The sequence below is a fragment of the Jaculus jaculus genome, chromosome X (assembly GCF_020740685.1).
Source record: "Jaculus jaculus isolate mJacJac1 chromosome X, mJacJac1.mat.Y.cur, whole genome shotgun sequence".
In the NCBI taxonomy this organism is placed as follows: domain Eukaryota; kingdom Metazoa; phylum Chordata; class Mammalia; order Rodentia; family Dipodidae; genus Jaculus; species Jaculus jaculus.
The window spans coordinates 35185750-35213291 of record NC_059125.1 but is presented as its reverse complement, the minus strand read 5'-3'; the positions used below and the strand labels follow the sequence as shown (position 1 = coordinate 35213291).

The 27542-nt window shown below is 38.9% G+C and overlaps 1 protein-coding gene across 3 annotated transcripts in view; it reads left to right on the top strand.

The window, feature by feature from the left end:
• The first annotated feature begins 13321 nt into the window (after nt 1-13321).
• The window catches only part of Tmem47 (transmembrane protein 47), a 111293-nt gene continuing 97072 nt past the window's right edge, over nt 13322-27542 (top strand). For all 3 annotated transcript variants that reach the window (XM_045140743.1, XM_045140744.1, XM_004670659.2), the window contains exon 1: nt 13322-13745. In XM_045140743.1, coding sequence (XP_044996678.1) covers nt 13520-13745 — 226 coding nt within the window. In that variant the 5' untranslated portion in view covers nt 13322-13519. The remainder of the gene's footprint in view (nt 13746-27542) is intronic.

Sequence of the window (27542 nt, the reverse complement as noted above, 5' to 3'; positions counted from 1 at the left end):
TCAAAGACTGTCCAATATCTTCCATAAAACCTTAACTCTAGCACTGGTGGACCCTTTTCTTTTCTTGTTTCAATTGTTGAGTTTGAGACTGTTCTCTTCCTTTACTTCAGGATCTATAGATAGACTCTTTTCTGTCTTTCCCTTGCTACAAAATGCACATATTTGAATATTATGGAGCTACTACACCATTTGACAGTTAATATTCCCAGCTTACAGCCTTTGCCCCTTTGACGTCCAGGGACATGGGTGACTATTGTAGTACAATCTCCTAGGCTAGACTTCAGTGAAAAAAGAGATTCCTTCCCTTTGTGTGACATGATAGTCCAAAACTATCTCTTCTAAGCAATCTCAAATCAATTCTCCTGGGCTAGGTATTCTAATTTTCATTTCAGTACATTGAAGACCCATTTTAATTTTCAGATCTGGGTCTATTTCTGTCTTAGTATCTATCACAGACACTGTATGCATGCATGCATGTATGTATGTATGTCACATCCCAACTCCCACTTCTACTTTGAGTCAGGTAGCCCTTTTTGCTTTCATGAATATTTGCCATTTCAACGTAAATTTTGTGTTACCATCTCTTTTGTGAAAATTTAGGAGCTGGGTGAGATGAGAAGTTCAGAATTTTTCAGTTAATTGAAGAATATTATTATGGTCATACTATGGATTGCATAAGGCCCAACAGGGCCACACAGTGGGATAAATCAAAACTATAATTTACCTTATAAAGTTTGAAATATATTTCTCTAGCAAATGAATTTGCTATAAACACATTAAAAATAAAAAGTACCCTTGAGACAGTTTAAGGGTAACAGGACCCCCAAAGTAAATGGCTTTCTCTGGCTCAATGTAGAGTATGTCCTTGGGCCTATAGAGGAAGTAGGTAGGTTATTCCATTTTGCTATAAGTCAGAAATGTCAGAAGAGAAAATATGGCTTTTTGCTTATCTCCTAAAACCTCACAAAAGGAGATGAATAAAAGGTGTCAGTCTTATCTCTTTGTTTCCTGGGAGAGGATGTATGTAAAGGAATTAGCCCTTTTTCAGAAACATTGACACCAGACACCTGACATGAAGACTGGACTAACTAGACTAGCTGCCCATCCAGGAGGCTCACATAAAAGACTCCAACCTAGATCTCAAAGTGTGCTTCTAATCCTTGGACAAGAGTTTCATGCCCTTCTTATTTTTCTTAAGTTCTACCAATAAGGCAATGAACTTGTAAAATCTATCCTCTGGTCTGTGTGTTTCAATTCTTTGAATTAATAAGACATGAATCCAGAGACCAGTCACTTAGTGGAAGCTTTGCATGACTATGCATTTTTCCAGAATTCTAAGTCTTGGTTTATAGCTCAACCAAATGTGGAGAAAGACTGTCACTCTCAAAAGACACCATAAAATTCCTGTTTCATATATCAGTATGTTGGTGTTCATTCTCCATTCCTCATAGCAGGTGGCATCATCTGTTCTCTAATTCTCCATCACTTCTAGGCAACTCTCTCCTGTTTGGGAACTAGGTGCATTTAAAGATAGTGATCTGGTAGATGAATTTTCATGGGAGACCAGATTATGCCTTCATTTTTTTCCCCTTCTAAACTGTGGTGGTTTGACTCAGGTGTCCCCCATAGACTGAGAGTGTTCTGAATGCTAGGTTCCCAGCTGCTGGAGATTTGGGAAGTAACACCTCCTGGAGGTAATGTATTGCTGTGGGTGGGCTTGTGAGTAATATAGCCAGTTTCCCCTTGCCAGTGTTTGTCACACTCTCCTCTTGCTATTGTCCATCAGATGTTGGTGAGGAGGTGACGTCCACCCTCTGCTCATGCTGTTGGTTTCCCCTGCCAACATGGAGCTTCTCCTCTAATCATTAAGCCAAAATAAACCTTTTTTTCCCCACAAGCGGTCTTGGTTGGGTGATTTCTGCCAGCAATGCGAGCCTGACTGCAGCAGTAAAGTTGGTACCAAAGGAGTGGTGACATTTGCTGCTAGACACTTGACTGGGTGGCTTCGGCTTTTTGGAGCTGACTTTCAAGAAGAATGTGGAAGGATTTGAAATTTTGGCCTAAGAGACACCTTGCAGTGCTGTAAGTACAGCTTGGTGGACTATTCTGGTCAGAGTTGAAAGACCTGAATGCAGTAAGAGTTAACTAAGTAAGTAAGGACTCTGAGGTTTGGCGTATGAGGGTGAGAAAAAGCTTTGATTAGGCTAGACTAGATGCAGTTTGTGTGAGAGGCTTGCTGTTATGCCCATGTCCTGAGAATTTATGCAGGTTTGCTTCACATAGAAATGGACTGGTGTGAGTAGAGGGATCTGGTACAAAAATGAAATCTTTGGGCAGAAACTTCTGCCTGCTCAGCTCCAATTATATGAGATTACAACCTTTGAGATTGGGCCAGCTGATCTGCACTGGGTCAACAGGAAGAATGTATACTCTTTTGAAGCAGCCTGAGTGCTGAAGGAGTGTCCTGTTCTTCAAAGTCTCCTTTATTTCTTCCTGGATCAACAAATTGACACCCTGGTTAATATTATAAAGTGTAAGAAATGCAGTAAGGAGAGAGCCATTGAGTTTGCAATATGGACTTCTGTTTTGGAAATGACCATGGGCAGTGTGAAGCAGGTTTTGTGGATGCCTGCATGGAGTCCCCATGGAGCCATGAGGATGGACCATGGGTTGTAGTAGAGACCAAGTGGAGATGCCAGGGCCGTGAGATGGCTGCTAAGGAAAGCTGCTGGCCCTGGATGAAGTTCTCCAGGATTGAGAGTAGCCTAGCTGGAGGGGCAGAATTGGAACTCCAGAGACTTATTGCTGGTTAGAATTAATGGACTTGGAGATTTGTCACTACCTAGAGTTGGTGGACTTGGAGCTACAGAGTTTGATGTTTGCCCTGGTTGTTTTAAATCTTGTATTGGTTGAATATTTCTTTGCTATGCCCACTGCCATCTTTTGCAGTGTGAATGTTTATTCTGTGACATTATGGGTTTTGGGGATTTTATTTTGGTATTATGGCTCAGTTAAAAGACTTTGGATTATCCGGGCATGGTGGTGCACGCCTTTAATCCCAGCACGCGGGAGGCAGAGGTAGGAGGATCACCATGAGTTCGAGGCCACCCTGAGACTACACAGAGAATTCCAGGTCAGCCTGAGCTAAAGTGAGACCCTACCTTGAAAAACCAAAAAAAAAAAAAAAAAAAAAAAGACCTTGGATTATGGGGATGTTTGAACATCATTAGGATTGATAAAAATTATGGGGGCTTTTGAAGATGGACTGAATGCATTGCATTTTACATCATGGATAGTTATCAGTTTAGGGGGCCAGAGGAAGAATGTGGTGGTTTGACTCTGGTGTCCCCCATAAACTTAGGTGTTCAGAATGCTAGGTTCCCAGCTGACAGAGATTTTGGAATCAACACCTTCTGGAGGTAGTGCATTGTTGGGGGTGTGTTTATGGGTATTACAGCCAGTTTCCCCTTGCCAATGTTTGACACACTCTCCTGTTGCTATTGTCCACCTGATGTTGGATAGGGGTGATATCCTCCCTCTGCCCATGCCGTCATTTTCCCCTGCCATCATGGAGCATCCCCTCAAGTCTATAAGTCAAAATAAACCTTTGTTTCCCACAAGCTGCTCTTGGTCAGTTGATTTCTGTCAGCAATGTGAACCTGACTGCAACATAAAGTAAATAGCAACATGTATGTGGATATGCTTTGTAAAAGATCAACAGAACATGTTAGGATATATATTTTATGTTTGGGCTTTGTAGAAATTTATGTCATGGTATAAAGTTTCCTACAATGATCAGTACTAAGGAAATTAATGCTTTTACGTGGCTGTACCTGACAGTCTCTGTGCAGATTCCTGGAGAGCCCATACCCAAGTCTGCAGTAAATACCAATTCTATCCATGCTTGGTTTGTATCAGCACAATGAATTGGGACACAGATTTATGCAGCTTGCACTGAAGCTCATATTGGCTATCTTCTGTGCAATGGCAGGGTACATGGATCCCACATGGCTGCAACCCACACTAGGTGGAAAGCAGCAGTTTGGTCATGGTAGAGTGACCCCATAGCACAGCTAGATCTCACAAGCAAAGAAAGCAGAGTTGAAAGTCTGCTAGATGGTTGATGGCAAAAACAAGATCATAGTTGGGAGAGATGCTAAAAGAGGTCCAGCCACTGGGTCCTAAAAGACAGCCATCGACGGACTGAAAGAACTGCTCAATTTTTAGACACTTTCTAGTGACCGCTTATATCTGATGTTTTCTGGTTTGCTTTTTGTTTTACATATAATAAGATGCTTTACCTGTAGGCAGTTTTATTCTCTGTGTTACTACATGTGATATATTACAATATTGCTTCCCTAATTCATATTTTGAATGAATATTTGAGGATCTACCAAGAAGGATGTTGAGACATACCCTGACTTAATATTGATTCCAGAGGGATATTTTGCACCAGTATTAATTTGGTAACTGAGACATGCTTAGAAGCTAAAGGTGTGAGTTTGTAGTTGAGAAGAGATTAGTCATAGGTTCTGCATAGACAGACAAATATCAACAAGGCAAAAGGTAGGCTAAGAAGTCATCTAGATTGTGGATAGTAATATGGAGTCACATGGTCAGGAAGCAATAAAACCCATAGATTCCTGCTGCCTCTCATGGTCACTACTAAGTTCAAGATACAGTTTTAGGGCTGGAGAGATGGCTTAGCGGTTAAGCGCTTGCCTGTGAAGCCTAAGGACCCCGGTTCGAGGCTCGGTTCCCCAGGTCCCACGTTAGCCAGATGCATAAGGGGGTGCACGCATCTGGAGTTTGTTTCCAGAGGCTGGAAGCCCTGGCGCGCCCATTCCCTCTCTCTCCCTCTATCTGTCTTTCTCTCTGTGTCTGTTGCTCTCAAATAAATAAATAAATAAATAATTTTTAAAAAAAGATACAGTTTTACACCAGATTAACCCAATAGCCATTCACAAACAGAGACAAAGGTCTCTAGATGGTCTGATAAAACAAGAGATTTGAGAGACATTCTAGAATGCCAACTTTTGTTTTATAGATGGGTAGTCATGTATATTCAACAGACTTCTCTAGACTGTACCTAAATAATGATCTAGAAAGTGCCTTATGTGCAGGCTGTCTTCTTCCAAGATACAGAAAATATGCCACTTCAACATTCTTGGGTTCCATAGGACCAAATTTTCTGACCTCAGGCTGGTGGAATAATCTTGAGACCCCCAAGGATTTGCTTTTCTAACTAAACAAAAGTGTTACAAATGGCAGAGACTTTAAAAAATATTTCATTTATTTTACAAGCAGAGATATACAGACACAGAGATAGAAGAGAGAAAGAGAATAGGCATACCAGGCCCTCTAGCCACTGCAAACAAACTCCAGATGCATTCATCACTTTGTGCATCTGGCTTTTCTTGGATACTGAGGAATTGAATCAGGGTCTTTAGGCTTTCCAGGCAAGTGCCTTAATCACTCAGCCTTCTCTCTAGCCCCAGTGCTGAGACTTTAAGGATCAACATAGTGAGATTTTTACTTTCTCTTTCACTTTTTCTATCTTAATGTAATGCAAATTATACTAACAAATAGTCATACTGTTTAAATTCATGGAAAGCTGGATTCTGTAAGGGGTTGTGGCACCCTGACCTCAGACCACAATCAGGTTTAAACCATGTGTCTTCCAAAACCTGTACTGAGACAGGCTTGGATACATGACTCAATGACAAGAGAAAGAACAAATAGTATATAGAGAGTTTGAACCTATATATTTTCTCTCTTGTCTGTGGTTACTTAACAGTAAGATCTATGTGAGGTCAATAGAGTTCCAATATTTCTTGCCAGAATACCTTTGTTATAAAATTAGTATAAGCTCCTTAAAACAGCAAACAGATTTTCCTAAGACTTACTGCGAGCCAGAACTAAATTATATAACAATGTATGAGCAGGTATTCTTAATTTGTTACATGATGTCATGAATATAATTCAGATCCAATTCTTTTTAAAGAATTATTTATTTATTTATTTATTTATTTATTTATTTATTTATTTATTTATTTATGAGAGAGATAGAGAATGAGAGATAGAGAGAGAATGGGCATGCCAGGGCCTCCAGCCACTACAAACTCCAGACACATGTGACACCTTGTACATCTGACTTATGTGGGTGCTGGGGAATTGAACCTGGGTCCTTAGGCTTCTTAGACAAGCACCCAAACCACTAAGCAATCTCTCCATACCCTCAGATTCAACTCTTTTTAATATATTCATAAATTTGTTTATGTCACTATATGTCATTATGTGAAAGTTAAAATTCCGTTCACTTATGTTGGTTTGTGCATGATGGCAGTTATAAGAACTAGCTTTAACATGTGGACCTTTGCTTCTATGTCAGGTTTCTAGCTAGTGGGAATGCTGAGTCTTAACAAGATCATGATTTATTTATTAGTTACTGATTCTTTAAAAGCTACATTTTGGTATCATATGTAAGAATCCTAATTCTGCTAAGTGATCAGTACTGGATTCATCATTTAAGCTTTATAAAATAAATAATGTAACTTCATTCATTATAACTTTTGTTCTTATGGAGGTAAGACCCCCCCCCCCACGTTCTAATAACCTGTGTGGTTTCTCAATTTTTGAGGGGTTGCATTCCCATTTCCTGAGTCAAAGTGAGTTAAGCCCAAGTTGTAATACTAAAATCTGTTATTTAAGTGACACTATTTAAACATAAACTATTGACTATCTGGTCTAAGGTTCATCTATTTTAATAGTCATGGATAACAAGAATGATGAGACATAAGATTATTTAATGTTATTCAAAGTAACCCTAAATGATGTTCATCTAATTGTTTGCTATAGATTTCTATTACAAGATTAAATTTGTGTCTAGTCCAGTTTAGACTAAAAGAGGGTTAAAGCCACTAAAAATGTACTCAGGTATATAGATAAATTTTGAGATGGTGTTTAATTACTAGAATCAGGCTTTTATGTTTTCAGCTATAGGACAGAAAATATTTATTCATGTTTGCTATAAAATTGGTAGAAAGGTGTTCTTGACTATAAACAAAATGCCAATCTACAACTTTGATTTTTAGATTGCCTTATAGACACAATTAAAAGGTAAAAAATTTAGATGGGCTTAAATGTTTATTATAATAGCAAATCTTTGGTAGATTTCTTGATTTTATTCTGTTGTTAAAACATAGATGGTTAGAAAGTGTTTTACCTATGATTACAACTGTTGGATGTTTAGGATAAAATGTAAGTGATTCATGTACTCCGAAGCAATAGAGTTATAGGTGAAAGGTTAAAAATGAGAGTTGAAGGCTGAGGAGATGACTCTGTGGTTAAAGGTGCTTGTTTGCAAAGCCTGCTGGATTGTGTTCAATTCCCAGTACCCACATAATGCCAGATACACAAACTGATGTATGCAGCTGGATTTTTATTTGCCGAGGAAGGAGGTCCTGGTGTTCTCTCTCTTTCTGCTCACAAATAAAATTTTTTTTAATAAGAGTTGAGGGCTGGAGGGATGGCTTAGTGGTTAAGGCACTTGCTTGCAAAGCCAAAGGACCCAGGTTCGATTCCCCAGGACCCACGTTAGCCAGATGCACAATGGGCACAAACATCTGGAGTTTGTTTCCAGTGGCTGGGAGCCCTGGCGTGCCCATTCTCTCTCTCTCCCTCTTTCTCTGTCAAATAAATAAATAAATAAAAACACAATATTTTTAAAAAATAAAAATAAAATAAAATAAAATGAGAGTTGAGGTAAATAGGCTGTGAAAATTAAACTAATAAGGATGTACTATATAATGACAAAATCATTATTATTTGTCTCATATTTAAGTTTGGATTCTACAACATGTAAATGATATCTTTCTCTGTGCCTCACAGAGGAAATTTCACAAGAGAATAATAATTACCATGAACGAATTGCCTTCATGTTCGGAAGCTATCTTTTGAGACTACAATTTGGGCTCCTTTGGGCTCCCTACTACATGAGATGGGGCATTGCCCTGGTTATCTTCACCTCAGAAAACCGACCCCCTGGAAGATAAGGAAACCTGGACAAAAGGAAACAAAGAAATGGTATGAATTCTCCTATGTTCAACTCTTTTTCCATCTCTCAGACCATCTAGAACTGACCCAAAGCCATAGGGTAGGCCCCCATGTTTCTCAATTTACTGCTGGATAAGAGACTACAGGCTTTAAGTCAAAGCCTCAACTGAGTTGACACTATAAAATATTTGAGACTGGGTATATCAGGGAAGACTGGGACATTGAGTAGAGAGGAGATGAGGTCGATTATCTCCTACTTACTCCTTGAGGCCCTCAAGCAACTTAGAAAATTCTTGAGAATCACAAGGTTTATGCTGGTTGTAACAGAACATAACAGTAAGAAATTGCTCAAGAGGCAGAGGCAGGAAAAATCAAGAGTTCAAGGCTGCCTGCTTTTGGGCACTGTGAGAAATTGTCCTTTTAATTCTTGAGGATACCAAATTAACTGTAGATATTAACTATATATATACTCCCACTCCCATGATATGTTAGAGCTATTGTCCTCCAAGGGAAAATATGCCATCCTAGTCCTCCATACTTAAAAAGGGGGAACAAAATGATCCCTTTACAGAAACATGCATTACAACCCACAGGGTGGCTCCAGATAGAGAAAGGAAAGCTGCTCTTACCTGAGACTCTTCAATACAAATGGTCTTAATATAGAGATGCCAAGACTTTTATTCTGTTTTACTTGTTTTCCTAACAAAAAACATTTCTAGGTGTTTTAAATTTGCTAGTAAAGATTGTCTCCAAAACTGTTAACATGCTTCATCTATGCTTACAAATGTTAAATAAACATATGCTTTATGTTTTTTAGATATAGATTACCATGTCATCAGAAAATCTAAGTTAGGTGCAACAAAATAATGTTAAGGTTTTATACTATCCATAAGCTAGATCTGTTTCACTAAAGACAAATGGAATACGTTCGATATTCCCATTTTTCTTCCAGGTGCCCAATAAAGAGATATAGCAGCTAAAACCAATAAGGATGTCACAGTTAAAAGAAAAATCAATATTTTGGTTCTGGCTTCTAGGTCAAGGAGTTCCAAGAGATAAGTGGACACTTCTAGGAGGGTCCTAGTGGTTAAGTGACCGTTTCCCAGAGATTAGACTCCAGTTGGCATTCTGCATAGGGAGAATCAGAACATGGGAATATCTTCAGTGCTTCTGAGGAAGCCCTATGGTCAGCATGGCCTGGACTCAACAGATGACACCAAAGCTTAAAAAGCCAAAGAGGTCCGAAACCGTACCTTGAAAAATCAAAAAAAAAAAAAAAATCAAAGAGCTCCTCCTAGGACCCTAATTTTAATCAAATAATTAAATAAAAAGAAGACTGAGAAAGATAATTATTAAATTATTATATTTATTGAGGGAAGTACAGGGCCAAAGAAAGGCACCCATGTGGGTAGATACCATATGGAGAACCTGGAAAAAAGCATACAAAGAAAGAGAAAAGAAAATTCAAGGCGCTCCTGCCATGTGGGGAATTGAGGGGATAAAGAACCCATGTGGAGAGTAAGGACTAGAGGCCCAGCCCAGGGAAAAATTCACCAACTGGAAATTCCCAAGTGATCAGAGAGCCTGCCCTCCCCTTGCAAAGTTAGTTATAACCTTATAGCGGAGGGAGGCTGTCTTCCAGCTCAGGTGAACCAGAAGGACAGCTGGTTGGTTAGGGCTAGGGGCTATTTCAGGAAGAGGTTAGCCCTGACACCAAGTTCCATGCGCTGAACTTGACCAACCACAATGTTTAAATCCTATGAAAGCCCTACCTCCCAGGAGGGGTCCTGGTTATTTGTGGAAAAACAGGTCTGGGGAACTAGGCAAGAGATAAGTCAGATCATCTTTGGTTTTTAGCAAGTGCAAACTTTCCTGCACTTTTCACGTTCAGGGTTCAGTCACCCAAACTCTACCCGCCACTAAAATCTAACTCTATTATACCTGGGTTCCTTCATTTCCCATCAAGATCTAAAAGTCTATAAAAATGTGAACCCTAAACAGCCCTAATTTACTTAGTGCCAACTTCCTCTTGATTCATCTTGTTTAGCCTTTCTTCCTAACATTTTTATCCAGAAGTTTCTCTCTCTCTCTCTCTCTCTCTCTCTCTCTCTCTCTCTCTCTCTCTCTCTCTCTTTTACACTCTACCAATGCACTAATGCACTTCTGGGTCCCTTACAACCACTGGAGATGTTTCCCAAGTCCCACACCTGGCAACCTCACTCGGCTCAAATAAGGCAGACCAGTCACCACCCCAATTCCCTAATGACAGTTAGGGTTCCTTCTTTAGGGGGAGAGGGATAAGGCAGTTTAAAGATAACAGAACCCCCAAAGTAAATGGCTTTCTCTTGGCTAAATGTGGAAAATGTCCCTGGGCCTGTAGATGGAGAATGTAGGTTATTCTACTTTGCTACAGGTCAGAAATATCAGAAGGGAGAATCTGGATTTTTCACATCTCCTAAAATCTCACCAGAGGAGGTGAATAAGGGCCTCCACTCATCTCTTCCTTTCCTGGGAGAGGAAGGAATGCTAAGGGGTTAGCACTTTTCTAGAAATGCTGAACCCAGGATACCATCCAGGGGCCTCACATAAAACATCCTGACCTATATCTTGAAGTGACCTTTCCTATTTCAGGAAGCCCCCTCTCGGCTCCTTGAGCAAGGGCTGTGTGCTTTCCTTCCTTCTCTTAAATTGTATCTATCATCGAATGAAACCTCTAAACTTTACCTTCTGGTATTTGCATTTCAATTACTTGAATTCATAACAAAAGAATCCAGAGACCATTGACCAAGTAGAAGGTTTTTGACTGTTGAGTTTTCTGACCCCCTGACTCTTGTCCAAACAACAGCTGGTGAAGGCTTAATTTCTCTCTAAACACACCCCAAAATTCCCACATCACTTTTGTCTTGAGTCCTTTATGTATTTTATTGATTGATTAATTGATTGACTGATTGATTGATTTTGAGGTAGGGTCTCACTCTAGCCTAGGCTGACCTGGTTTTCACTATATAGTCTCAGGTTAGCCTCAAACTCATGACAATCCTTCTGCCTCTGCCTCCCAAGTGCTGGGATTAAAAGCATGTGCCACTGTGCCCAGCTCCTTTATGTACTTTAAAGCTGAACACTAAAGATAATTGATCAGGACTATATTTTCTACACTGTAAACCTTACGAATGATTAATATAAAAATGACTATTTTAGGTGGATTTGGTCTAACTTTGGAGATAAGAGAAAATTTTGTCAAATTAAGAAAGAGAACAAGTCACTAGTTGAGAAAGATCAAGAACAAATGTAGTAAAATAAGGATGGGGGCTGGGGACTGGGGTGGAAGAAGGAAGCCTGAATTACGGGAATAATAACAAAAGTATTATCTGAGGTAATAAAATACTTAAGGTAAGGTGATAGAACTTGGAGGGAAAAATTCTTTTTAACTGTACATGCTTAAGAAATGTTCTTAAAGATTACTTTTAAGCCAGATGTGGTGGTGCACACCTTTAATCCTGGCAGTTGGGAGGAGTAAGAAGATCACCATGAGTTCAAGGTCACCCTGAAACTACATAGTGAATTCCAGATCAGTATGGGCTAGAGAGAGACATACCTCCCCCCCCCCAATTGCTTTTAAATGTACATAAGCCTACAATATAAATTAAGGTAAAAATATCACAAGCCTTGTCACACATTCATCCTCATTGTTGGAAATTTTCAAAGTTCCTTAAAGCAATTTCTAATGTAAGTGCAGGGGGCAGGGATGGAGGAGGTGCACACTTAGGCTACTTTCCAATTAGGAAGCCTAGAAGTAGCTGGAAAATCTTAAAAAGCTTAGATTGCCCCAGACTGTTTTATTAAGGGTCCTGGGGTAATTAGCACGATAAAGGAATCATTGGTAGTATTCTAATTTAGGGATGTCACAAAACCTTTAGTTTAGACATTGGATTGTTTTTTATTCTCAAGTCAACTGCTACTAATTTTATTCCTTCTTCCTGTCTAGTATTGCTTAGGTCATAGTGTAGTCAGCCCATGGAAAGAAGTGATTAGAACAAAAAGAATGTCCTTCCTGCCCTCCATAAAGTATAGCATTTTACATGGTTGAATATGGTGTTTCTTAAGAGGAATGACGCTCCTTCCATTCTTCAGATCTTAACCCTTACTTTGGGTTTCTCACAATATTTTCAAAAAGGTGAATGATTTAGAAACAATCCCACCGTAGCCAATGACCTAGTCAATAAACTGCCTTTTTATATAGAAAAGATGGAAAAAGTGGAAAAGATATGAGAAGATAACCTACCAATCACATGGTGAACTAGCTAGCCCATGGCAGAGCAGTAATTTCAACTCCAAGGGGTTAGTTCTATGTATCGATGTACACATACAAAGGTTACCCTTAAGGATCAGGACAATACCTTATTGGGCTGAATTTTTAAGTCATCATTTTCCCGATATACATGTGTAGATTCATTAGTTTTCCACTCAAATATGGCACACCACTTTTTCATATGGTAAGCCCAGAACTAGAGCTTGTGGGGGGGGGGTTAGTACAAGGACCGCTTAATACCCATGTAGGGTTTCAGTTCTAGCTGGGAGTAGTGTAAACAGTTAATTAAGGTTTTAGGCAACATTCAAAGGATAGAGTGTCAGATGCAAATTAAATTTACTTTACATTTTGTGAAATCTCTCATTCTTATTTTTTCTGTAGTGTGGCCTTCAGAGAGGGCTCAAAAGCAGGTGAGCCCAGAGGACAGAAGCGGCAGCTAGCTTAAGAATGGAGTTAAAACTGAGAGGTGGTAGGTGGGGAGTGCAATGGACTCCTGGCCCTTTGTAGGCTTGTGAATATGATGAAATGCCCTTTCTTACTTTTCTCGTTTTCTTCCAAATCCCTCAGGCGATGAAACTGGCTGGGAAGAGGTTGTTACATCACTGAAAGTAAGCAATTGTCTTTACTCCAAAGGCCACAGGCTAGGAAACCTAGGAATCCACCTCAGAAATCTAGAAAACAACTCATCCCCGATACCCATAAGGCAGACCATGTGACAAGGCGAGCAGGAGAGCTGGCATCTCAGAAGAAAGGCTGAGCCGGCCTGTGGGCCCTAGTAAAGAGGGGCGGGGCGGGGCGGGCGGAAGCCTCTGGCGCCCAGAGCCCGAGCCTGACGCCGCTTGGGCGCGGACTCTCCGCCCCTCAGGGCTGGCACCGCCTCCGCTAGCCCGGGGACGAACCCGCGCGGAGCGAGCCCAGCCAGGGAGGGGCTGGCGCGGGCGCGTGCAGAACGCGCGGCGAAGGTCCGCGGCCAGATCGCTCGACCTGCTGCAGCTCACGACCCACATCGCGTCATCCGCCTCGGCCCACTCGCGTTGGCCTTCGTGGCGCGTGAGGCTTGGGGCTCTCGCGGCTCCCAGCTTTTGTGATCCACTCGGCTGGCCTCCTAGTCTGCTTAGGGGCGGGCGGGTAGGCGGGCGGCAGCGGCGCCCCGGCATGGCTTCTGCGGGCAGCGGCATGGAAGAGGTGCGCGTGTCGGTGCTCACGCCGCTGAAGCTTGTCGGGCTGGTGTGCATCTTCCTGGCTCTGTGTCTGGACATGGGCGCCGTGCTCAGCCCGGCCTGGGTCACGGCCGACCACCAGTACTACCTGTCCCTGTGGGAGTCGTGCCGGAAGCCCGCCAGCTTGGACATCTGGCATTGCGAGTCCACACTCAGCAGCGGTGAGGGCCTTGCGGCCGCGATCCTTCCTCTCGTCCGGTGTCCCTCGGCTCAAGCTGCCTCCTCTCCTCTCCTGTCCTCTCGTCCCCTCCTGAAGCTCCTCTCCGCCTGTCCTGTCCTGTCCTCGCCCTCACCGAACCCGCACATCCCATCCCTTCGAAGATGTTCCCGAACGTCCCTGCATGCAGCCCTGCCTGTCCCCTTCTCCCCGCTCCAGCTCCCGCTCGCGTCGCGCCGCGCCGCGCCGCGACCTCCCACGCCCTCCCTCTCCTCTAGCTCTCTGGAGTAACACCTAGGCTATTTTGGGGAATTGTTATCATTTAAGGCGAGAGCCATGTGCCTGGGCAAAAAAAAAAAAAAAAAAAAAAAAAAAAAAAAACAACGCCTTCCACACCTCTGTTAATGTAGAAATGAACAACCCCACCCCCACATCCGTGAAGATGTGTATGTTCTTCCCTTTTTCTTATAGAGGGATTTACCCAAGTTTAGAACTGACGTTTCTTCCTCCTCTACTCTGCTTTACCTGCTCTTTCCTCAATGAATTTTGGACTTGGATTTTATTTCCTTAAATTTGGAGGAGGAATGTAGAGAGCTAAAAGAACAGATTTAGTTTCCTTTCCTTTTTTGGTGACACTGTGGTTGGTCTGAGTTGTCCTTATTTCCCTCCCACCGTAAGAAATTCCTCTTTTCTTCTTGAGATAGCTACTTACAGTTGCCTGGAAAGTTGTGCTTTATTCAAGCATCACTGAAAATGGATAGGAAGAAGGGGAGTAGGGGTGGTAACCTCACAGAGTCTTTATGGCTTTGTTCTCTCCATGACCCTCCACCCCCAGTTTTCTATGTGCCCTATGGCCCAGTTTTTTACAGAAATTTGCTGCCTTCCTATTTCTCGTTGCAAACTCTTCCCTTTCTAATCCTGATTCTTCTTCTGCTGGAGTGTGCAGAGTAAGGGCTATATAGGAAGGATCTAATGGTGTTTTTACAAACACTCATACCAACCTGAGAAACACATTAAATTCCTTCCTGACAGTTTCATGTCTTTTTTGAGACAATTTATAAAGCTTGACTCAACGTTTCAAGTTCCAGTAAAGCTGAAATAGTACGAAAAGACACAAAAATCTGATTTTCCTTTGTCTTTTAGTTTCTTGTTATAAGAGAAATTAGTTCACTTGGTTAAATTCCTCCCATCAATTTAATTTTGTACTTACAAAGGCCTTTCCTTTCCTATTGCCTCAGAATTCCCATTGAGGGGTTTAGTCTTTGTTGATGAATTCTTGGTGGAGGGACTAAATGGCAGCAGGAGGTCAACATTTAGGTCTTTTAATTCTTTCAGTGTTTGGTTGTTTACAACTAAAGATAAAGTAAATTGGTAAAATGCCTTTCTTTAGTAACCAGGAGATTCAAATAAACTTTGGAGAAAATATCTTTCCCTTCCTCTCTGCACTAGAAATGGAAATTTATGTAGGAATGACAGCTTCAGCATGTATCCTTAGCAACGTGAATCTTTTGCCCCCTTCTCTCTGTCTCCTGAAATAATAGACCCTGATTGCATAAAGACTTTTCATCTAGGTTAGAGACCAGCATTTGGTCCCATTTGCTTTTCAGACTGCTATCCTTTTTCTCTTGGCCTGGAATGTGGTGATGGAGAGGAGCCAGTGAAAGTTTGTTTGAGCACTGTGCAGTGTTTGCTAATCTTTCTTTAATTGCCTCCATACCCATTTATTTCAGCTCCTCACCCCTTCTTTTTTTGGCCAAAAAAAAGAGGAGGAGGAGACACAAGCTTAATGCAAGTATAGTGCCAGTAGGACTAGGCAAAGAAGTAAAAATCAAAGGCAGGCATAATCCTCATGTCCATCTGTGTGGGTTCCTAAAACTCAGCTTTAGCTTAATTTTGCTTAAACACAGTTTTCAGCCCACAAAAGATAAGATTTTTGTAAGTAAATGGGTAACAAGTAGAGATGGTTTTGTTAGAGGTTATAAGGAACAGTTCTTGACTTTCTATCAGCAGTTCAGCTGTGAAGGAGAAGGGATAAAATGTGAAAAAATGTGTTGCATTCTCACTAAGAAAATGTGCTTTTTAAAGATGTCATGTGAACTTGAATTTATAATCTACCAGAATCAACCCTTTTGCAAAAACAGGCAGCTTTTTTGGTCTGTTTGTTGTGTTGAGTAGCAGGAGGCAGAGAGGAAAATGACTTTTCTGAAGATTTCAAGAGAAATCTCTCCCTCTCCCCTCCCCCCTCCTTCCCATGGGAGCTGCTAAGGACAGTTTTACTGGGATCTTCAGGGCTTAATTAAAAAACTTTGTCTTAATTAGAATTAAATGCCTAGAAGAGGCAAGGTTTTATTTAGAGAGGGAAAATTTATGGAATGTTTCTTCTGGTGACAGTGTACAGTACTTAGGTCCAGTTTCTACCGAAATTTTCCCCTAAACCATTATTTTTTTAGTTCACATTTTAATTTTGGTATGAAAAAAATGCATTGTTTTCTGTTTGTAACCCGTTGTATGGTTTTAAGTGAAAGCAGAATCATCTTTTGCATCCTGGTGTATTGAAGGTTGCATCAGCACTTTTAGTAAGAACCAGTAATCTGGTTGTCAGTCAGCCACAATGCTTCTCCCTGCTATCTCAATTCAGTGTGTGGGGGCACAATGCAGATACTCAGCTTCAGTTCACTAGAAAAACAAATGAGCAAATGACTAACAACTAATTGACTGTAGCTTGTACTGTGGTGGTGGTGGTGGGGGATAATGCTTGTTAGGAAGTTTAGAATATGCAATAATCCCATGGCTACTAGCCATGAAATTCCTTTCTAAGTATGGTTGTCCCCAGTTCTGTTTTACACAGCCTTTTAATAAGTCTTCAATTTTATTCAAAATGGTCATAATGCTTTTGTTTACTTTGGTAAGTTTTCTAGAATATTAGAATATACTTGCTAGGGTTTTATTACCATAACAGTTTCAAGAGAATTTAATAGAATGGCTCAAGTGTATCCAGAATGCATTCACCCTAAACTCAACATCAAATATTTTGTATAACCTCTAAGGTAATTTTACATTCCCTTTTTAAAAAATTGTAAATATGTAGCTAAAACACATAACTTCTTAATATCTCTATGATTTATCAACTCAGCAATAAAAGGAGGGACATATATGTGGCCCAATAAACATATTGATGGTAAATCTTGAAATGTAAGGAGTGGATTTATCAATACTTGATCAAATAGTACCTTTTAAAGGAATATGATTAATATCATTCATACACTGCCCTAGAATAGCTGCATTTGTAACCTGAGTCACCAGTAGTTTTGAAATGGCAGTGCACAATATGCTAAGATAGGTGAAAATTCTTTCCAGTTGACAGGAGGTTATTTTAAGAGTGCTTGCATATGGCTCATTTCTTAAAACCTTTAATATACAAATACACTTTAAAGAGAGGTATTAAGAAAACAAAACGTAGGTGGGTAGCCTAACATAAACAGAACTGTCAGAACACATGCAACTCTTGTAAAAACTGAGCTACACTGATTCTGAGTTCACATCCCTGTCATCTGTGTGTACCTTAATGTGGAAATAGAATTTCATTAAGAAACCTCACAATGTGATTTGTTCCAAGGAAGGTTCAGTTGGTGCTGGAAATGACTTACTCCTGGTACATGTTTACAAATAGCTAGCCAGCCTTTGGGTTACTACAGGTTTGCCTTTTGACATTCTCTGAAATAACACTAGGACAAACTCATTCATTGATGAAAAATAACAGTACTTGTCAGCACCAAAACTTTCTCAACTAATAACCGAACAAAACTAAGGATAACTTATATCAAGGTCTTAATGCACATTTTCTTTTTAATAACTTCTAGAAATCAAGTTACCCAGGTTTCCTTTTACAAAGAGGTGTTTAATTTGTGAGCAAATACAATTCTTTTATTTTTTTTTCTCACATTTATAGAAGGGTTGTTATCCCCAGGGAGCCTCTTAGATCAGTCTTTGGCAACCAAGAGGTTTGATGGGTGTATGAAAGCTGGCCTTTGAAACAAAGCCTGGCATTTCAAAACAAAACAAAAACAAAAACAAACAAAAGCTGTTCTCAAGCAATAGATTTTACCTGTTTTCAAAAACGCATTTCAGGAATGTTTGGTTGTGCTTGCTGTTTGTGTTTAGTAGTAAAGTGGCTAAGAAAACCCTTAAGGTCTTAAGATTCATTGAACACATTGCCTCCACAACAAGGCAAACTAGCATAAATTCAGTGGGAGGGCAGAGCAGTAATGTGACCTGACCTTGGCTATTTACCATTTCTGTAACCTCATACAACCTCTTAACTTCTTCATTTGACACATCATGAAGATGGAATATATAAAACATTGTTTTCCTTTCGTATTACATGTTTAGAAAAGCAAAAAGTGAATTTTTTTCAATAGGAGGACTTTTTATTCCTTAAAAATTAAAATATTTTGCATTGCATTGTGAAGTACTCTGTTCATTTCAAAGTTAAATATTGGTATGTATTACCAAACATTTAATAGAGCTCTTATTAGGTCATGATAACAAAACTTACTATCTTTTTCTTATATTCTCATATTATTCTTTTCACTCAGAAGTACTATAGAGCAGATGCCTAGCAAATCCTAATTTCACAATAAATTTGCAAAACAGGTAATGTAGTGTTTATATAAGTAATGAGAATACTAAGGATTTTTGTACACTTACCAAGCTTTCAATTGGTGGTACAGATGAAGTTTTAACCAAGAGTGTTCTACTTACTGATGCTGGGAAACTAACTGCATCAAGATCTAGTGGTGTAAAATAACCATGCTTGTGAATTTGTATGGTTCAGAAATGTACATGGGGCATAGTGAACATATCTTGTTATTGTTCCAGAATATCTGTGGCCATAGCTAAGTATGATTTTCATGGCTGGGGACTGGAACATTGGAACTATAGAAACCTTTTCCAAATCCCTTTGCTCAGAAGTTAGGCACTTTGGTGGGGGATGGTTGAGAGACTGTTCACATCTGGATTTCTGTCACGCACATATAGCTGGTTTTTTAGCGTGACATGCATGATAGTAGACTTATTGCCCACATAATTCAAAGAGAACCAGCCTGTGAACTAGCCTGGAAGCCACCCATCTTTGATATAGCATTCTGTTGGTTACAAAGAGCCATGTGTCCAACTCAGATTTAAGGGTAAGAGAACTGAATTCTACTTCTTGATGGAACACCATCTAACTACAAGTGTAGTTGTAAATCTGCAAATTCTTTCTTGCTTCTGAAGAACAAAGAGAACTGCATAGCATCTAAGATTTTTGAAGCTGTTACATGTTGTGTTGTAACGATACATGGCTAGGATAAATATTGTCCTCAGGCAACATACAACTTTAATAATTGGTTATTTACATCAAGTCATTTTGGATTTGGCTTGAAAAGAGAAGAACCTAACCTTTCTACAAATACAAAAAGCAGGATGAATGGATGAATGAATGCATAGAGATATGTAGAGAGGCCTCTCCTGTCATCTTTGGTCTACATTTTCAGATAGGCAAAGCTCCAACTGATTAGGAATATGGACTTTAATTTCATGTTGCTTGATTACATTTCTTTTATTAAAGTTATATATGCTTCTGCTAAATGCTTGGTACATTACACTGAAATGTTAGACTTCCAGGCAATATCCAAGTTTTGAAGTAGTAGACAAGGACTGGACTTGTATAGTTGTTTGTTTCTATTGTCTTTCTTTAATAAAAGAATTCCTTTCTTAATAGTTACCATATAAGCCAGGCATGGTAGCATATGCCTTTAATCCTAGCACTTTGGAGGCAGAGGTAGGAGGATCGTCGTGAGTTTGAGGCCACCCTGATACAACATAGTGAATTCCAGGTCAGCCTGAGCTAGAGTGAAACCCTACCTCAAAAAACCAAAAAAAAAAAAAAAAAAAAGCCATATATTGAATTACATAATCATACAGTGTTTAGAGTAGGAAAGATTTTTTTTTTAAACTCAGTTATTCAGTAAGGAAAACGAGGCAGAACACAATGATACATAGTCATTAGAAAGATTCTCCTTAGGCAATGTTCTTGCCAGGTTGGATTTCGACTTTTTCCATCTAATACTGTGAGTAACTATCACTTGGTGTTTAAAGGAATGCTATAGACTATAAAATACTGCTTTTAGGTGAAGTTAAGAACTACATGTCAAATACATTTGTGTATTTTATGAGATTATTTATTATCCTTGGTTTAGTTTCACATAGCAGTTAAAAAGTCAGGCTGGAGAGAGGGCTTAGCAGTTAAGGTGCTTGCCTGTGAAACCTAATAACCTGGGCTTGATACCCCAGTACCCATGTAAAGCCAAATGCAGAAAGTGGTTCATGTATCTGGAGTTCGTTTGCAATGGCTAGAGGCCCTGGGGTGCCCATTCATACTCTCTCTTCTTGCAAATAAATAAATAAAAGATTTAAAAATGTAGCTAGGTTTCTCTATATTAGAGTGCTTCAAATAGTGGCTTAAGTTTAAGTTGTAAATAATCCCACAAGCATGTGAAAGTCAGCTATGTAAGTTTCTTGAATTGATTAGATGGATATAAATTTTCATTTGACAACTTATTGCATTCTGGCTTTATTAAAAAGATGTATTTATCAGACAAAAAATAGATTTATTTTCCTTAAGCAGAATTTTAATTAAGACACTAAGAGAAAATGTTACCAATCTTATTTTAAAATTACTGGATTATTTTCCTTGAAAATTAGACAAGAAAATTTTCCCTTGACTTTTTTTTTTTGGCTCCTAGGTACATCAGGGGAAACCAGTAAATCCTAGATTTTCTATCCTATTACAGTCTTGCTGTAAGTACCACAGAGTCCCAACACACACACACACTAATGAGATATTCACAATCTTTCAATAAGCCAGGACAATATACATGATTCATCTCAATTTTTATCTGCCTCAGTATTATTAAATGTCTTTCAGTTTAAATGACAGTTTCATATGTTGTTCCAGTATCATGTCACAAAATTTGCCCTGCGTGTTCAAAGTCAATGTTTATTAAGTAAAAAGATTTAGGAAAAATGGAAGGTGGGACTGCTTGAATCACATATTCTCTGTATAAAAACAGTGACACCCTTCAAAATTATTTTTTTCTCAAAAGAACTTTCTTAATGTCATATTTAAGGCCCCCTATATCAGTTATTCAGTGCCATTGTCCTCTGTGAATGAAGCCTCAAGCTTATTCCTGGCGGTACTGGGTAACAGAGCAAGAAATGACTCTACTTACCTCCTCACAAAGACTAATAAATTAGCTTCATTGAAACATTGTTTCCTATCAAGGCATATTCTGGTCAGCAGTCATCCAGTAAGTGTGTTTGTGGAGATCTGCTGTGTCTGTGAAACTAATGAAATAAAACATGCAAAATGCTGAAAAAGAGACCATAGATGATCTACTTCTGCAGAGGGGTGTAAGAAAGACCTGGCTGGATTGTTTGCTTGTTTATTTTATTCCCCCCCATATTTACTAAGGCTGTCTCTTGAAACTGATTGTGGGTGGCTGTCTAGCTATCTTCCTTTTACTCTTTGAATATTAGTAGCTGTCCTTAACCCATCACCTATACTTTTTTACTGGTTAGAAGAAAGTCACCACTTCCTCCTGGTGTGGGTTTTCTTTCTGTTTTTCCAAATAACCTAGTTTTCCAAATTGCAACCTTAGTTCTTTTCAAGAAAATGGAAGGAAAAAAACAAGTATTTTATGTACCAGACCTGCCACAAGTTTATAGAAATACCCTCAATTAGAAATAACTATTTAGGGGCTGGTTAAAGGTGCTTGCTTGCAGAAGCTGCCAGCCTAGGTTCAATTTGCCAGCAGTCATGTAAAGCCAGATACAAAAAGATGACACATGTATCTGGCATTCCATTGCAGTGGCAAGAGATTCTGGCACATCCATAAACACATGTGTGTCCTCATGTATCCAAATAGACACTTTAAAAAAGGAAATTACTATTGAAAAATTCTAGTGAGTGCCTGTTAGGTAATACTATCATTGAATGATAGAGAAAATTTCCTCATATTGTACATAAAAATTGAGCAGTCATTAGATGTGATGGTGGCTTTATTTTGTCTAAATTTTGAAGCATATTTTAATATCAAGATTTCTTGTTAAGTGTTGTATATAATAGTTTCAGTTGCCTCATCACTGAAGCAGACCAAAAATGAACCCAACATGGCTCAGGGAAATTTTGTAGAAGAGGGGGCGGAAAGAATGTCAGAGCCACATGTTGGGTCATGGTATGCAGAGACATTTATCGTACCAATAACTGTGGGCTAACTCCACAATGCACGACCCATTTACATCAACAAGGAGGGTCCAATGGGAGGGGGTAGGTCACGGATGAGCCTAATAATGGTACCAAACTGCCTGTACTTGCAGAATAGAAAACTAATAAAAAAAGAAAAAGAAAAAAATAGTTTCAGTTGGGAGGAAACACCATATGCTATGGTAACTAGAGTATAAATTACATTTCCACTGAGTTTTCTAAGAAATACATGAAGCATTTAAAAGGTCCCTTTATTTGGTAAATATAAAAAGTACTAACCCTACAATGCAGGACCCACATTCCCCAACAAGGAGGGCCACTGCAGGGGGGGAGGACAGGGAGGAGGCCAACGATGGTTCCAACATGGCTGTATACACACTCTTTTAATAGCAATACAAAACAACTCTAATAGTTTAGACAAAAGTTATAGGTTGAAAACTAGGAATTCACCTGGCAATTTTGGACAAGTATTTTTCTAAAAGTTTGGCCAAATATACATTCAATTTGGTCTTCCAGTTACTGAATCATATTTGGATGGTTACCTTGTTTTAGCTTAAAATCAAGCTCATACTGTACTGCTTAGAAACTCCTTACCTGAATATCCCTAAAAAGGCTGACTGTCATTGTTGTAGTTACCTTCACACTGCTGGGACAAAACACCTTACCAAAAGCAGATGATGGGTGTTAAGCACTTGCCTGTGAAGCCTAAGGACCCTAGTTCAAGGACCCACGTAAGCCAGATGCACAAGGTGGCACATGCATCTGGAGTTCGTTTGCAGTGGCTGGAGCCCCTGGTGTGCCCATTCTCTCTCTCTCTCTCTCTGTCTCTCTCTCTCTCTCTCTCTCAAATAAGTAAAAATGAATATTTTTTAAAGCAGATGATAGGAGGAAAGGGTTTATTTCAGTTTAAAGTATTGAAGGAAAGCTTCATGATGGTGGGAAAGCATGGTATAAGCAGAGGCTAGGATGGCATTACATCTTGCCATAGCAGTAGGCAGGAAACAACAAGAGTGAGCTAACTCTGGTAAGGGGAAACTCTAGGTTATATAATACCTCAGAGCCTGCCCCTAGTTACACACCTCCTCCAGCAAGGCTTCACTTTCCAAATCGCCACCAGCTGGGGAGCAAACATTGAGCCATATCATTCATACTACCACACTCATACTTGACAACTTGGTTAATTAAGTATCTAACAGCTTCTTTGATAATTAAGCTTAATATATTATGCAGCACATTACACAGTTACTGTTTTACATTTTTTAAAAAAGACAGTTATTTGCTTTAAATATTTGCATACAAAAAGTCATTTTGATAGTTGTTTTGAAAAATAAAAGATGCTTTGAGCTAGTGCAATTCAAATCCAAGTTCTTATTTTAGCTTCCTTCATTTATTTCTACCTCAGAGTGTAGTGAAAAATTAATGAAACCATGTTGGATTTAGGTCTGAACGTAATTGAGCTAAGAAAACAAAGTTTTAACTGCTCTATGATGGGTTAATTTGACACATGTAGACCCAATTAGATTTAAGTATTTATCATTTAAGACTTCTGGAGGTAGATTTGTAGAGTCCATAATTGCCTTTCTTTTACACAAAATAACAACACTGTTTTTATTTATTTTTTCATATATGAGGATATGAAATGTCTAAACTCAGAATTATGTAGCATTAATCTTCCATCACTTCTGACAAAGGATGGGTTATGGAAAAGGCATGGTCTTGGACAGATAAATTGGGAGAATGTAAGTCTGAAATATTATTCTGCAACTTCATTTTGGACCCTTTAAATATCATCCATACTTGTATTCTTCCTTTTTTTTTTTTGAGGTAGGGTCTTTCTGTAGCCCAGGCTGACCCTGAATTCTTATGTAGTTTCAGGATGGTCTTGAACTCACAGCAGTCCTCCTATCTCTGCCTCTGGAGTGCTAGGAATAAAGATGTGTGCCACCTTGCCCAGCTCCATTCTAGTATTTTCAATTCCTGGTTGTAGAAAGAGGTTTGCAGTCTGAGTTGGCTTTTCAAGCTCTTTCCAACATAATTTACTTAAATTGAAATGTTTTGTATAGCTGTGTCCTATAGGTGAGTAAAGATACTCCGAACAAGGAATGTTTGCTCAAATGAGTGAAAATAGTCCATTTTTTTTTCTTAGGTATGGATAGTTTTGAGATGTCTTAGGAAGACTGGTGTCAAAATCACTCTTAGGTGGATCTAGTGAGTGGCTGATTGCAGTTACAGTTATATTAATTTATGTTCTTTAGGTGGATTCAAAGAAGAAAATGCAAATGGATATCTGACAAGTTTCAATGTGATTATAAAGTTTTAAAAAGTCATATATTAACTTGCAATGAAAAATAAAGAAGACTGATACTCATCCATTAAAATCTTAGAATATAGTTAGAGAAAATACTACCCATCTAAATAGTGGGACTACTTTGTAAATAATTTTTACGTGAAATTCACTTGGCTGCTTTTAATTATATCTAATTTCCTCGGCTGGAGAGATGTTAGCAGTTAAGGCACCTGCCTGTGAAGCCTTAGGACCCTGGTTTGATTTTCTCAGGATCCAAGTAAGCCAGATGCACAGATGGCACTTGCATCTAGAGTTCGTTTGCATTGGTACAGACCCTGGCATGCCCATTCTCACTGTCTCTTTCTCTCTTTCTCAAATAAATAAAAATAATTATATTTAATTTCCTAAAAGAAGTAGCAATTGTGTGTTCAGGGATTTATATTTAGTAGATCTACTCTCAGCATAGAAACAGTATGCACAAAGTTAATCAGATTATCCAGTGTTTCATAATGTTTGGACATAAATGAATTTAGTCAAAAGGCTTTAGAGCCAAGCGTGTTGGCGCACGCCTTTAATCCCAGCACTCAAGAGGCCTGGGAGGTAGAAGGATTGCCATGAGTTCAAGACCACCCTGAGACTACATAGTGAATTCCAGGTCAGCCTGGACTAGAGCAAGACCCTACTTCAAAAAATCAAAAAAAAAAGAAAAAAAAAAAAAAAAAAGCTTTTGGGTACATTGGCCATGGCCCAAAAGTAGAAAATGTATCTCCTAAAATTTTGCCTTTCCTGGAAATTATGAATTATAAATATGAATTCCCCTAAGAATTTTCTAATTTTGTATTTATAATGTGAACCGTAGAATTTTCGTAATGCAGTGGCAATTTCAGACTAGTCTCACCCTTTATACTGCTAAAATTAAGTCAGGATAATTTCATAGAATACTAACATATGTATAGACAATGGAAACTCTGATGTCACCTAATAAAAATACCATGGAACACTACTCAAATTTATGTATTTCCTGAGTTGTAAATTAATATTGGGCTTGATGTTATAATACAGTGACTGTCTGATTATCATCTTGATAACTGTGAGGAGGGAGAAGTTAGTATATGTGTGTGTCTGTTTACTTTTTTTTTCTATTTGAAAAAGTACTAGTAGAAACTCACATGTTCCCTTAGTTCCAATGGCTCTATCATGTCCCTTTATCATTTTTGCTCAAATACTCTTGAGGAAAACTTACATATGACAGCTTCATTTCAGGTCTGATTTAGAGTTCTAAAAAGCATGCTATACTGCCCATTGAAGCCCTTACTAGTTTGGTACTCCAAAGTCATCCAGTATTTTCTCAACTGATTACCACCTATTCTCCTGTGTCTCAGAAAATAAGTCAAAATTTCCAATCACCTGGCCTAATTTTAAATAATGTCCAGTTTACAGTATATAAACCAGCACTATAGGCCATTGATGTTGTCCAGACTGGGTTCTGCCATGTTGGGGTTATGTTCATTGTACCACTACAGTGTCAGTATATCATTTATGGAAATGTGTAAAATGAATGCAGATTAATAAGTTTCTAAGGACTCTATTCTTCCTCTGACTAAATACTGTGATAAATTTAATTATGGAACTAATATTGGTAGAGAAATTAATGTATGAAAATTAAAATACATAATGTTTTTAAACAGATGGGGTTCAAAATTACAAATTTTATGATATGTTGAGTTATTTTATGAACACTGAATACTGGGTAGCAAGTGTTCGGGGCATGCAAACCTTAATGGTAAAACCAATAGGGTAGAGATAATTCTTTTGTTCATTTCTTACAATATTGCTATAATGTTGCTCAGATTCTATATAATATGATGGAAAACGTATATATTCTTGCTAATCTAATTTTGGATTTTGGTTGAAAAGTCATTATCTATCTGAAAATATAAATAGCATGACATTTTATTGGCTGATACTAGGTATTCATAAAGTAGTTTTTAGTTTTGTATCCTTCATATCCTAGTCTTGTTCAATAAGAGAAAGGGAATGTTAGTGATGTGATCCTATACAGTCCTTGACTTTAAATTCACATCTTATCCTGGCCCTAATGTTTGAATGATGGATTCTTGTTCTGTATTGATAGAGACAGTATGCCATAAGCCCTATTTGCAACTCCAAGTTCCCAGGCAAACCCCAGAAAAGCACCCTGGGACACCTTGATTATAATAGCCTTTTCTAACCAACTTTTCAATCTTGGCCAGCCGTATAACATTTTACTCCTAGGTAACTGGCCTGAGTAAATCCTTTCAAGTGGATATGTTGACAGTTCTAAGACTTGGCACTGTCAACCAGGGATATAGTCTTGGTATTCCAATTTAAGCCCTGGATTCTGGCCAGGACAGGGGTAGTCATAGCCCATTTCTGTTTGCATAGCTGGAGCTCTGGTTGGAGACCAAAAGAAGGATGATGTCACAGCAGTGCTGCTGTTGACTCCATGCTGTCTTTGCATCTAGGTTTTTTTTTTTCATCAGCCATAGTCTTAGCATTAAAAATAAACATAGAACATTTAGTAGAAAACCCAGAGCTGCTTGCATTCATCTACCTTTAAAGTATTTCCTAGTGTGTTATAGTGCATTTTTGTCTTATGAAATAGAATAGTGCTGTTTTGAGAAAATCCAACATTATGTAAAAATATAGGATTTTTTTCTGTTTTTCATTGCTGGATTGAATGTGTGTCACTTTATATTACATACTTAGCACATTGACTCTGTTATGTGATTTTTTATTGCTGGAGAAGCCTTTATTTAGAAAAAAAGTTTAAAACATTTGAAAAAATTTTGCTGGGGGAATGGAGAGATGGCTTAGCAGTTAAAGCGCTTGCCTGTGAAGTCTAAGGACCCAGCTTCAATTCCCCAGATCCCACATAAGCTAGATGCACAAGATGGCACATGTGTCTGGAGTACATTTGCAGTGGCTAGAGGCCCTGGCATGCCCATTATCTCTTTTCTCTCTGTCTCTGACACACACACTCTCTCTATCACTCTCTTCAATAAATGAACAAAAATAAAATTTTAAAGAAAAGAAAATTTTCTGAGTTTTTTTTTTTTTTTATTAGTTTTCTATTCAGCAAATACAGGCAGTTTGGTACCATTATTAGGCTCATCCGTGACCTAACACCTCCCCATTGGCACCTTCTTGTTGAGATATATGGGTCATGC